Raw genomic sequence first — 14,050 nt, 5'->3', positions numbered from 1 at the left:
CATTTACTGTGAGAAGTATTTGGACAGGGCTATTACGTTGTTCAAGTACATGGACATCATTCGCAAGGCGCAGATGCAGTTCGGGGGATTTGCCTGGTTGAGTTATGACGAGGAATTCAAGGCCCGGGTCAGCGCCAACACGGAGAAATGTTGGGGTGAAGTGGATCAGGAACTTTGGGTACAGTGGATGGCGTCGACGCACTCCACCGCATCTACACAGACCGCCAGCGGTTTGCCGGTGTTGTATCGGTCCTTTCCGCCGCGTCCCGCCCAAGGCGGGGCGGGGGAGGTGCGGTGCCCAGCACCATTGTCTCGGGTCAGCCAAGCAAAGCAGGGGGGTATTCCACGGGGGCTTGTTGGAGCTACAATAGGGGTTACTGCTCCAGGTACCCCTGTAAGTTTAAGCATGAATGCTCGAAATGCGGCGGGAAACATGCCCTCACCCAGTGCCTTACACTTGCCACTCCCTCAGAACAGTGGAGGAACACAAGAGGGCGGGGCCACCCTGGACAGAAGGGCGCCTACACCGGTTAGGGTGGAGGCGATGGCCCCGTGGCTCTCATGCTACCCGGATCAGGAGGCGGCGTCGCGGCTTTTCTGGGGTTTCACGGAGGGCTTTAGGGTAGGCTATCAGGGCCCCAGGGTGAGTCGGTGGGCGGACAATTTGAGATCAGCTAAGGAATTGCCCAGCGTGGTGTCTGCCAAGTTGAGGAAGGAGGTTGAGGAAGGTAGGGTAGCCGGCCCACTGGGGGTAGTGCCGAAGAAGGAGGAGGGGGAGTTCAGGATGATACACCATCTCTCGTGGCTGGAGGGCCAGTCAGTGAACGACTTCATCGCAGAGGAGGGTTCTAGGGTGCTCTACGCGTCGGTGGACGATGCGATCCGTCTGGTGAGGGTGTGTGGGTCGGGGGCTGAATTGGCGAAATGTGACATCAAGTCGGCCTTCCGTCTGATGCCCATTCATCCGGCGGATTTCTCGCTCTTAGGAATGCAGTTCGGGGGGGCCATCTACGTGGACAAGGTTTTGCCCATGGGGTGCGCCATCTCCTGTGCGCTCTTTGAGCTATTTAGCACTTTCCTGCAGTGGGCCATGGTGAGAGTCAGTGGGTGCCGTGAGGTCACAGACTACTTGGATGACTCCCTCTTCCTGGGGAGGGCGGATTCCGGGGATTGCGGCAGGGCCCTGTCGCGATTCCAAAAACTGGCGCTTCATGTCGGTGTGCCTCTGGCACCGGAGAAGACGGCTGGTCCCAGCTGTTGCTTGACATTCCTGGGGATCGAGCTGGACTCAGTACGGTGGCTGGCACGCCTTCCTGCGGCCAAAGTGGCGGAAATACTGGCTTGTTTGGAATGGGCGATTGAAGAAAAGCGGATCCCTTTGAGAGCGGTTCAGAAACTCCTTGGTTTCCTTAACTTTGCATGTAGAGTGGTGAGAGCAGGGCGGACGTTCTGTAGGTGGCTCGGCATGGCCATGTCGGGGGCGGTACTCCCACATCACAGAGTCAGGGTTTCCATGGGGGGTGGGCTGATTTGAGGACCTGGATTGCATTCCTGAAGGATTTCAATGGTGTACCCCTGGAATTTGATGAGGAAAGGGCGGTCTGGCAATGCCAATTTTTCTCTGATGCAGCTGGGTCAGCGGGGTTTGGTGTGTTCTGGGACGGAAGGTGGTGCGCTGAAAGCTGGCCTGCTCACTGGCTCAAACAGAGGAGGAGCATTGCTTTCTTGGAATTCTTCCCTTTGCTGGTGGCGCTGGAGGTGTGGGGGGAGGAATTTCGGAACAGGTCAGTGCTCTTCCACGTGGACAACATGACGGTGGTGGAGCTGGTGAATCATCAGAAAGCTAGGGACCTGAGAGTGCTGCGGCTGTTGCGGAGATTCATGTTGGCTTGCCTGCGGCTGAATGTGGTGTTTCGGGCGAAGCATGTCCCTGGGGCGAATAATGACATTGCGAATGCTTTGTCTCGTTCGCAGTGGCAGCGGTTCCGGCACCTGGCACCGGGAGCGGATTCATGCAAGACCGAGCTGCCGGACGGCATCTGGGCCTTGGGGGAGTGAGGATGATTGGCCTGGTGGAGAGTTCTGTTGCAGAGACAACAAGGAGGACGTATCGTCTGGCATGGTCTGAGTTTGGCGCTTTCATGGGATGGAGTCAGGTTTATGGTGTGGGTGACAAAGCTGCGGTGGAACAGGGAGTGAGGAGTTTTGTGCTGTGTTGTATTGACAAGGGTTTGACTGCGGCTACGATCTCTGGCAAATTGGCTGGGATCTCCTTTTACTGTGTGTTGTTTCTGGGTTTTGATCCAACTAAGGACGCGATTGTGAGTAGGATGCTACGGGGTTGGGGCAGGGAGTGTAGGGGTGGGGGGGGGGGTAGGCTGCGGGAGGCGGTGACATTTGAGTTATTGGTCCAGCTGGTTGGGGTATTGCCGGAATGCTGCTACGACCTTTTTGAGGCTGGCCTCTTTCGGTTGTGCATGGAGTGGATGTTTTTTGGAGCATTTAGGGTGTCTGAACTGTTGGGTACAAGGAGGATGGCTGGCAGGTTGTTTGAGGAGATTCGTTGGAAGGAGGTCGCCTGGGGATTTGGTTGCGGTGCTCGAAGACGGATCAGTTGGGCAGGGGCAAGTGGGTATGGTTGAATGAGACAGAGGGTGGGGCAGTTTGCCCGGTGACCGAATGGCGGACTTTCAGGAGGATGGCGAGGGTGTCGGAAGGTGAGATTTTCTGTCACGCAACGGGTGCGCGGATGACGGCGGGCCAATTATTGGCTGTGTTGCGAAAGGCCTTGAGACGATTGGGTCTGGATGCGTCTGGCTTTGGGACTCACTCCTTTAGGATTGGGGCTGCGACAGCTGCGGCCCGGTTGGGGTGGTCCTGGGACAGGATTAGGCAGATCGGGCGGTGGAAGTCACGATGTTGTGAGAGGTATGTGATAAAATGAGATGGTCCCAGGTAGGCGTTTTAGTAGGACGTGGTTTGGCTGTGCTTGTTCTAACGTCTTTTTCTTCGTAGGTTGCGTGGGTGGACCGGGGACTAAGACGGTGACATGGATTGTTGGGCATTCCTTCGTGCATTGGGCATCCAAATATGCGGAACAACAGGTGTACGGCCGTAACCTGGGACTGAAAGGACATTTGCATGAGTTACAATGGTGGGGCAAAGGTGGTATGCGATGGGGGGCACTACTGCCCTGGCTCGCGAAGATGGTTCCGCAAAGAGGATGCCCGGATTTGTTGATTATCCATTTGGGAGAAAATGACTTGGTACAGCTGTCAGGTTTGGCGCTTTTACAGCTGATGCAGAGGGATCTGGAGGTGTTGAAGTCTAGGCTTGCAGGGACCTGCATTGCCTGGACGGAATTGGTCCCCAGGAAAGTTTGGAGAGGGGCGATGAAGCATGGGGCAATTGAGAAGGCACGAAGGAAACTCAATAGGGGATTGAGAATTTTCTGCAGGGACAAGGACATCCAAGTGATCGCACATGGAGGGATTTGATTGGAGGAGCCTTTAGTTTTTAGAGACGACGGAGTGCACCTGTCACAATTGGGAAACGCTTATTACATGAAGGAAATGAGAGATGTGGTGAGCAAGTTGTGGAACGAGACGATCTGGTGTTGCAGGGAGTGAGGTGGATGGTGTGCCTGGTGTGTGGGACTGCAGGACGGGGGGTAGGGGGGGTGGGGCAGGGAACCGCCCTACAAGGGGTTGCCTGGTTGGCGGTACTTTGAAGGAACAGGGGGGTCAAGAGCGGGCACGCCCATCCCTTGGGGGGGGGAGTTCGGATGACGGATAGAGACATGACTGGAAGGATACAAGGAGCGGGCTGGATGACAGGTGATTGCTGGGTATGAATAAGGTACCGTATGGGGCATGTAGTGGTTTGTGATGAAGTGGAACGGGTGAAACGGATGAGAGGGGAGTGTGAGTGGGGGTTTTGATGTTATTACCCGTTAATGTTTATTGTTATGTAAGATTACGCAGCCTGGTCTAATAAATGGCCTTTTACGCTGACACACTGCGTGGTCTGTTTATTGCGCGATGCCGGGCCCCGGGGGAAGCACAGTCGCAGACTAGTCTTCCCCCGGGGTCTTTCGCGCAGGGATAGGACAGGCAGGGGAAGGGGAGGAGTTTAGGGGGTGGGTATAAGGCGCAGTGGAGGAAGGGGACTTCCTCTTCCTGCGCCTGGCACCATCGGGAGGGTAGCGAAAGGCCTCCCACCCACCCGGCAGTTGGAGGTGGTTTGGGTCGGTCTATGGCGTTGCCAGTTTAGGCCAGAGCTGCTTTAGGCGGTACTTTGAAGGGACAGGGGGGTCAAGAGCGGGCACGCCCATCCCTTGGGGGTGGAGTTCGGATGACGGATAGAGACATGACTGGAAGGATACAAGGAGCGGGCTGGATGACAGGTGATTGCTGGGTATGAATAAGGTACGGTATGGGGCATGTAGTGGTTTGTGATGAAGTGGAACGGGGGTGAAACGGATGAGAGGGGAGTGTGAGTGGGGGTTTTGATGTTATTACCTGTTAATGTTTATTGTTATGTAAGATTACGCAGCTGGTCTAATAAATGGCCTTTTACGCTGACACACTGCGTGGTCTGTTTATTGCGCGAAGGGCGCAGCCCTGTTTTTATAGGCCCCCGCGGCCACCATGAGATCCTCCGTTGCAGTCTTTGTCATGCACCAAGCCCACCCAGCATCCGCCCCAGACTGCTCCAAGCGGCGAGCGATTGATGACTCCCCTTGGACCAGGGCACGTCCTGGTGTGCATGCAGGTAGGGGTGCCGATAGAGAAACACTTCTCTGCGCTTGCAGGCCTCCACTTCAGCACCGGATGTCGGTTAGGGCAGGTCCGGACATCTACACAGCCGGAGCTACCTCCCAGTCTCGGTCTGAGTTTACAGCCTGGATTTCGCTGGACAGGGCTGGCCAAAATTATTTGTTGGTGGATCGGATGACTGCGGCGCAGTGGGCACCCAGGCAGCTGTTCACGGTTGGCAATACGGATACACTTTGCAGATGTTGGGGGAAATTAATTAATTACGGCATAGAGCCTCACTCCCCTGCGGCCATCTTGGGTGTTGGCTAGCCAACCGCCCCCCGACCCCCCCCAAGAATTATATTATTAAGCATCAGTTTACTATTTCTCAGGAGGCAAAAATGCCTCTCTTCATGCATTTTTAGAAAAATATAAAAGGAAGACCAACACCAATTATACTTCACCCGAAGACCCAGGTTTTAATGATCTTGCAACGGGTTAAAACGTTGTTGCGTACATGAACTAATTGTTTGATATTCTTAATTACAAATGGACATAGCATTGCGTTGAATGTTGACAGTAGCATGCTCTTTTGCGTTTGTCATCTGTTTTTGTGCATTTAATTCCTTTCATGAGCAGCGTGTCATCATTGCTCAATGTGTGGAACACCCTGAAGTTCTTTACATAATGTTTCGTTATAGACAATATTTATTTTCAGTTTGTAAATTAGTGTGTAATTATTCTAAAAAAAATGCATGACTATTGGACTATTTTCAGCTTCCTGAGAGACACCAAATCATTGCTTAATAATCTAATTCGAACAGAATCACTATACTATATAAAGACATATAGCACAACATCACCATGGCGACAAGTGGAGTCTGAAGCCAACCTACCTATGAGCGAAGATGTACGTTTCGCACTGTCTGTCCACCCCACCTCTGCTCCCCAGAGTGTGCTCACGTACCCTGCCCATTCCAGAGCAGCACCCAACCCTTCTCCCTGGGTTGTGGAGGATGAATGGATCCTGGTGACCTGCCACAAGAAAAAACCTGCCGGACAGGTAAGGCTCTAGTCCTCACCATGAATAGTACTAAACTCATCACGCAGCCCCAGCCCCAGAGACTCACTAAGCTGTCAGTAGGGGGCCATGTCCAGCTACCACCGAGTCCTACCTGAAGGGCTACCAGTGTTGAAAGACTCCAGAATGAGGACGAAGGTGAGAGATTTGTGATGGGCGACAATCGTATCCCTCACTGCTCCACAGATACTGGGGATGACAACCTATTATAACCTTGCCATTGTGAGTGTAAAAGGAGACTGCCCAGAAGGCATTGTACCTTTTGTGCTGCCATGTAGAAAGCCAAGATTGGTCATGAAGCAGAGTGAGGTGGTGGGGGCTGCACCCTGCCTCACAGAGCGACCACAATGACAGCTTCTGCATGAATGACCACCAGGCGAAGAAAGAGGCTGTGCAGCCTGTGTATCTAAGGGTAAATATGTAACCTCAGCAAACAAAACTATATATACACTATCCTTAATAGCCTTGATTTAGCGCTTGGATACCCTCACTGATGACAAGACGCGCTCAACAAATCGACTGATTGATTACTTGAATATCCCATGCCAAAATAAATCTTACCTTGTGTAATAAATTTGGTGCTCATGTGAAGCACTCTAAAACCCTTTGCTCAAGTTCGTGCTGTATAAAAACCGCAAGAAAAAAAAATACTCAATCTGACGCAACTGCCCTCAGAGCTTCCTGCAAAGGCCGCTTTGCCACCTCAGCCTCTGAAGATTGTGTAGGCAGCTGCCGCTGCTTCTGCTTGAACTCAAGGCCAATTTGCTGTTGCATCACCCTCTGCACTACCCACAATGCCCTTCTGCCAAGAAGAGAATAGGCTGTCATCCAACTCCAGGTTTATCAGCACCAGAAGCCCAGGCAAGACACAGAGGGGAATTAGCATTGTCACATCCCTCTCTCCTGTGCTCCTGTGCACACAGACCTTCTCCCTCCAGCAAGGTACTCCGGCCTCAAGAACATAGAACAAGCATTTTCAATGCAATAGGCTCACATTTATGAGAGTTTGAGCTATTGGCATTGTAAATGACAATGCCTTTTATTTATGTGTTGTTTTTTAAAACAGATAAATAAAAGGCAATTTCATTTACAATTCCATTAGCTTAAACTCTTGCAAATGTGAGATCTATTGCATTGCAAATACGTGCTATAAGAATAAGAGAAAGCGTTAGGAGAGAGCATGTCCTGCCTACAACAGCAGGCAGGACAAAGCTATTTGAGAAAATAGTTCTCAGAGGCTGTAATTAAAGCCTAACGAGCAACAACACACGTAACAGGGGTGCCGCCATGGGAGGTTACAAAATGAGACAAGGCGGTACTAGGGAGGGACTTACTAAGCCTTTTGACCAATGAACAGCCACCGTTTATAGTGGACAATAACACAAGCCAATGAAAAATGTGGGCAGAGCTTCAAGTCCCTACCTCAATACATCATGCCTCTCTGAGGTGCTGTCCAGGCTCGACCTAAAAAACACTGGTCAAAGTTAAACCTCAGAGCTTCTAATCTGGTTGATGTTCACCTTATTGTTCAGGGAAGTTAACAAACATCCACTACCATTCAGGTTGCAGGAGGATGTTCAGTGAGCGATTCAGGAGGAATATAAATAGACTGTCAATAGAAATACAACACTGCCCATCTTTTATTTAAGCATCACTGTGAGCGTGTCTGACAATATCAAAAATGCATGTATTAGCCTTCATAGTATATTCATCTAGTTATTGTGGAGATAGCATTCTATTTATTACTTGATATGTAGGTTCTAATTCTGCTTACTTCAATATTGTTAGAACATGTTACGTATACAGGGTAGGTAGATGACTACTGGTCATTTTGGACTTAATACATTTTTGGGTGAAAAAGCAGTGTTCTGTCATAGCACACAGCATAAATAGTGCATTCTATAACCTTGTTGCATATATCTGCATTTTATTATTTACAGTGACTCAAGTGAAAGTTAATTATATTGAATGTGATGCTTTATTGGCCCGACAAAAAAAAAAGAGAGATAATTAGCTGTGCCATTTCACGAAATGTGAAGCAATCCAGTTTTGAATTTTAACCCAAAACACATTCAATGTAAGTGTTACTTTTGTGAGTACCCAAGGTGTAGAAGTTGCAATGCATTGTTTTGTTGTGTTGAGTTTAATGGTTTTTGGCAGTGTAGAGGTGTTGCATGCTTTGGATGCGCGTGCTTCCCACAGGATACAGCACAGTAAACTAAGTTGATACATGCGTTAAAAGTCTTGACTTAGGGGCAGTCGCTTGAGCAATGAGGGTACATCCTAGAACTGCATGCTTCCAGCCAGATTTTAGACTAAGGTGACAACTCTTGAAAACGTGTTGTGTATATGCAAGATAGCACTGTGGTGGGTGCTAGGTATGCATGCATTGTGGGGGATCTCAACTAAGTAGTGCACCTCAACAAGCAACTATTGTCTGAATGGTATAGGTGCATTATTCAAGGAGATTCTTGACTAGGGGAAGAAATACTGCAACGGGGTATGCGTTTGCTGAGAAGAGCACTGTGAACTACGGTGAGAAATGCAGAAATATCTCATGTGCATGCTTGCACATGCGTGTTGTTGTTGCAAGGAATGCAATCTCCCCTTGGAAGAGTACCTAGTCTCTTGTGTTAATGTTCTTGTAATTTGCTTTAGTTTTGTTAGATGTCATGTTGATGGTTTATGGTTGAGTCTGCTGGTTTGCCACAGGAGGATCTTCAGTGGCCTTGGGAATAGGTGTGGAAGATTAGGACTGAGCAAACCTAATATCCTAAAAGAGGGCCTCTTGAGGCCGGTTCCTTCTCTTTGTGCCGTCTCCTGCCACCATTACAGCAGGACATGCTTACGGGAATTAGTGCACTCTAAAACCAACCAGACACGACCATTTGTGTTGTTGTTTGACATGTTATCATGCTTAATGTTCTTGCAATTACCAGGCTACACTCTGTGTTCTTCTGTTAACTCGGCCCTTTATATAACTGCTAATTTATAATTTTTGTGAGTGTTTTTATACTTGCCAAGAAAGGAAGGCGAAGGGATTGTGGAAGGAAACTGCAATTCCACTGGAAAGAATGCTCCCTGGCGTTGTAACATGTGCATTGAGGGTGAGCACTTCCTTGGGTAGGGTTGGCCTTGCTTTCGTGGTCAGGAACTAGCACGAGGTTATTTCAAATTTTTCGTACTGGTGGCCAACATATTGTGCACCTGCCAGTCAGTCCTTTAATACCTAAAATGTTGCTTATTCGCCATATTATTATTTTTGCATGAAACATGCGTGATATCCATTATGAGTTTTGATAGTGTGCTTTTAATTTACACATTAATATTCTCGTATTTTGAATATTGTTGCAATGTCATTATAGAAAGATTGAGTGATAAGGGAAAATAATACTCACAAGTTTCTTACATGTTACATAATGTCTTACAATGGATTTGGAAATCAATTTATAAGTAGGGTTTTAGATCCTCTCGAGTTAAGAAGAATATATCGAATCCTGGGGAACTTCCAGTCGTGGCCCGTGCAGGTAAGAGCGGTGGGGCCGGGTTGGGGGGGATTTCGACATAGGATGACGGGGTTAATTAAATAAATAATTCACGTGTTACGTTTACGTGTGGATGGAAGGTGGGTAGACGATGGCCCTACTGCGTAATGTTTTCCATACACAAGCATATTTCCTCATTTTTTTACCTTTTTGGAGCTGTGTGGGTAAATGTGATTAACTTTTTGACTGAAATACGTGTAATATAGGGATACGAATGATGATCATTTGGTATGTGCATGCTAACTGCAGCAAATTACTTGTTGCTTGGATTGTGTGTGCATTAGTAGTAGTTCTGATGATAGTTGTTTCGTTCACACGTGTTAGCAGGAGGTGTTGAATTTTTTTAAGATGTGCAGGAAGAAGAACTGTGTCCATGGTGCTCCTATTCTTGCTTGCTGCGCGCTTGTGCGATTATTTGTTGATGTAGATTTGTAAATTGTTAGTTGTGCTTTGTGCATAAGGAGTTGTCTAGGTTATGTAGTGAATTCTGGCTTTTTCATGTATAGCAGAATTCGGTTTATCATCCGGTTGTGTCAATTTACTTTACACTTGTGAAATAATAGTGTCATTTATAGAGTGTGACAGCTACCTCAAACAGAGGTGTCCCGGCGCTGAGCGGATGAAACAGAAGAGTGATCAGGGCCAACAGGGAGGCTAGCCTTGGCTGAAGGGCCAGGTCTTCAGGATCTTCCTGAACTCGAGTTCTGATTCAACCAATCTCCACCAATGAAGAACACCAAGACAAACTGACACGTGGCACGATGTAATGTTATTCCAATACATAAATCAAACGCCTTCTCGACAACTGAGTAAACTGTGCTTTATTATGGACAGATTACAAATATTTTAATTCATCATGTTCATCAGGGTCCACTGGGCACTCAATCAAGTCTAAAATTGTCAATTTTTATAAGATTGAGTCATTTATGAACATGGCCGATTTGTGACGGTGGCTTCTTGTAAACATGGCCGATTGGTGACTGTGACTTCTCTGCGTAAACCATGATTGAAACTGTTAATATACTGAGACAGTGAAGGCTCATTTTTGCCCTTTACAATTTAGAGAGGATATGGTCAAGGCAAACATCGTATTCTGAAAGGGGAGACCAAATTAAATAAGGCACATTTTAAAACAGATTGAATTCGATATAAATGGTCACACAGTTAATACAAATGAAAATGACTCTACCCGCAGTGACAAAACATACCTCCTGCACAATAGAAATAGCACCTGAAAACATAGGGGACATATACATATATTTGCCAGAGGATCCATCTTAGATTTTGCACATATACAAACTGGATGAACACTTTGAAACCTTTACATAGTGTACAAGCCCGGTACGTCTACATTTATTGCTTGATAAGTTATAAAAGGTGGTAAATAGCTTCTACTTACTTTTAATAATGGTCTGAGTCAGAACATTTATTAGTGGATTAAAGTTCACAGTGCCATGCAGCATCAGAGATGAAGAGGAGGTGTTGAGTGTGTTACAGCAGAAGGGCAGAAAATAGATCAAGACAAAGGACAAGAAATAGAAGAGACTAAAATAACAAATGTTATATTATGAAACACCAGTGGCCACCAGAGTAGCCCACTATTATTCATAAGTATGTGCAGGCTTCAAGCAATTGCTCATGTTAAACCTTGTCCAAAGTCTGCAAGCCCTTCCTAACTCATCATGTGAAATATTCGGTTGAGCTTCGCGTGGGAGTTTTCGAAGAGCAGAAACTGTAGTATGATGGTGCATGTCCCACCGTAAAGAACAAACTTTGGTATTTTGGCATCAGACTAGTTGAAAGCAGAATGTTAAGGTGATGGCTGGAGGTTGGAATATAGAAGAAAAACTGAAAAAGTGCTCCTTCACATAAGTCTGCAAAAAGTTACAGAAAGCCTTTCAAGGCAAAACCAGTCAACACGATTATCACGTTTGCAAAACAAATTGCAAACCGCAATTATATTTCTGGTGTCAACTGCAATTGAGGAGATTGCTGCGGCGTTACTGTGTTAAAGAACTTACAAACCAATCATAATAGATAAAAATGCACAGTAGAAAGGCGCTGGCGAAGAGGCAACTGCTTACAAAACTTTGGAACGTGTCAGCAGCAATGACATCCAACTGAATCATAGCATTTAAAAGATATACTAAGAAAAACAAAACTTTGATATAAATTGCATTTTTTCTCCTCACAAGTGATGATCACCGGAATCCACTAGAATAGTGTTTGGAAATGGGCTGGTGGCATTCCTGATCTAAATGAGGTTTATTCTGTATCTTCTCACCATCCTTCAAATTCCAAATGCAATTTCTCATCAGAAAACCTATTTTACTATGGCTACACACTGAAAGTGCAAATAATGCATCTGATTTCCTATTTAACTTATATCCCACATACTAGACATGACCCATCATGGAGGCACAATAACAGGCTAGCAGGGAGGAGGGCTTGGCCTAAGGCAGAGAGCGCTCACTCCATGACGCTGGGCTCTGCCACGTGCTCTGTGCAGGTGCTCGTGGTGCTTTCTTGTGGGGCGCTTGCTGCAGAGTTAGAACATTCTAAGCTCACAGAGCTTGGTGTTTCAGCCAAGGCTTTGGGTGTGTCAGGGCATGAGGCCTTTACAGGGGGCTGCTCTTCTTGAAGCATGGCCTGGACACCAGGGGGGCCCTCATCAGGAGCTCCAACTGCATCAGAGTTAAAGGCTTTCTCTCCGGCGTTGGTACCTTCAGCAGCTTTATTTGGGCTATCATCATTAGCAGCTGGCTGTACAGGCACTGTTTCTATCTCTTCATTTTTAGATGTAGATTCAACATGGTGAACAGATTCCTCTGTGTGATGATCAGGTGTACTGGAACTATCACAACTGTCCAATTCCACAGATTCTTTAGTTTGCCCAGCCACTACCTCTTTTGTGTTTTCTTCTTGCTTATCCATCTCACCAGTATCCATGACTTTATCCAATTGAGTGATATCTCTTTCTTTCTCTGTAATAATCGCTGAATTTTCATTTTGCTCTTCTAAACTTGTTCCATACTGCTTTACATCTTTCTCATTTTCGCGGTGCATATCTATTTCTTTAGTAACCACTGTCTCCACTAGATCACCTAATCTGTTCTCTACTGGTGCAACGGGCAATGAACTATCGACCTCTAAATGGACTTCACATTGCTTCTCGTCCAGCTCAAGCTTCTTCATTTGTTCAGTCACTGCGCCAGTATTGTTAATTTCATCAATCTTCTCCTTTTTATCTGCTTGCACTTCACTTTCCCCAATTTGCACAATCCGGTCTTCACTAATAACTTGCTGTATGTCCTGGTGAGATGTGTCAGGCGGTACTTCAATTGTCACCGTCTGCAAGCTTCTGATATCATTTACGTTGGCCACGTCATCAGACCCTTCTTCTTGGCGAGGACTTTCCTCTTGAGTTTTCCCTTCTGTTTGCTCCACATGCAATAGGTCTTCCTGCTTGACAGTTAACACAGGGGACTCAGGTTTGTCAGTGATATTAGAATTGATAATGTTTTCAACTTTGGTGAGAGGTTCTCCTTTGCCAGGTGGCTCTGCTTGCATTACCTTCTCTGGCGATTTCCTCTCAACTGGCTCTTCAACATGTGAAGGTGACATTTGAGTCACTGCTTCAGTACTGTTAATTTCTTCAATCTTCTCCTTTTTATCTGCTTGCACTTCACTTTCCCCAATTTGCACAATCCGGCCTTCACTAATGACTTTCTGTATGTCCTGGTGAGATGTGTCAGGCGGTACTTCAATTGTCACCGTCAGCAAGCTTCTGATATCATTAACGTTGCCGCCGGCCAGGTCATCAGAGCCTTCTCCTTGGCGAGGACTTTCCTCTTGAGTTTTCCCTTCTGTTTGCTCCACATGCAACAGGTCTTCCTGCTTGACAGTTAACACAGGGGACTCCGGTTTGTCAGTGATATTAGCAATGATAATGTTTTCAACTTTGGGGAGAGGTTTTTCTTTGCCAGGTGGCTCTGCTTGCAGTACCTTCTCAGGTGATTTCCTCTCATCCGACTCTTTAACGTGTGAAGGTGACATTCCAGTCTTAACTTCTTCTGAAAGTGTGCTTTTTGATTCAATAAACACTTCATTGGTTTCACCTACAATGTCCACAATTTGTTGAACCACTTGTTCCTGCTTCCTCTCGGGGCTGGCTGGGGCAGAACCCGAGGGGGTCTTCAAGTCCGTCAAACTGGATACGCTTTCAGAAGCTAGGCGTGCACTATCCTCAAATAGGTTGTGCTTCTTCAGGCTGGCTGCTTCTTGGATCACTGCAAAAACAGAGGAGGATTGCATTGTAAATCTGAACAGAAATAATGACAATATAGATTTGCATGTAGGCTGATGAGGATAGCAAAATCACCACATTTTGAATCTAGACCAATGCCTAACCCACCTGCCTACTCTAAAGTGGCTCACAAGACAAATAGGCAGAGGTTTTTGACTCAATCATGATCTAAAACCATTCCGATTGTTCTTAGGGGAGAGGAAGGAGAGGTGTCACAGGACTACGCTTCCAAAATGAGAACCATAAGCTACAGACTCAACTGAAATGGGGCCGAGGAACTACAGGATTGAGACATGGGTGGACTGAACTGGCTCTGGTAGAAAGATGGCAAGCACCCACAGAAATTATACTTGAGGGTTTT

The 14,050-nt window shown here is 47.0% G+C and overlaps 1 protein-coding gene across 2 annotated transcripts in view; it reads right to left on the bottom strand.

Annotated features, from left to right (window-relative positions):
- Positions 1-10,189: 10,189 nt before the first annotated feature.
- The window catches only part of NIBAN1 (niban apoptosis regulator 1), a 457,319-nt gene continuing 453,458 nt past the window's right edge, over positions 10,190-14,050 (bottom strand). For both annotated transcript variants that reach the window (XM_078641438.1, XM_078641441.1), the window contains one exon: positions 10,190-13,672. In XM_078641438.1, coding sequence (XP_078497564.1) covers positions 11,853-13,672 — 1,820 coding nt within the window. In that variant the 3' untranslated portion in view covers positions 10,190-11,852. The remainder of the gene's footprint in view (positions 13,673-14,050) is intronic.

Source organism: Lissotriton helveticus, chromosome 1_1 (genome assembly GCF_964261635.1).
Source record: "Lissotriton helveticus chromosome 1_1, aLisHel1.1, whole genome shotgun sequence".
Classification (NCBI taxonomy): domain Eukaryota; kingdom Metazoa; phylum Chordata; class Amphibia; order Caudata; family Salamandridae; genus Lissotriton; species Lissotriton helveticus.
This window is presented reverse-complemented; position numbering and strand designations above follow the sequence as displayed.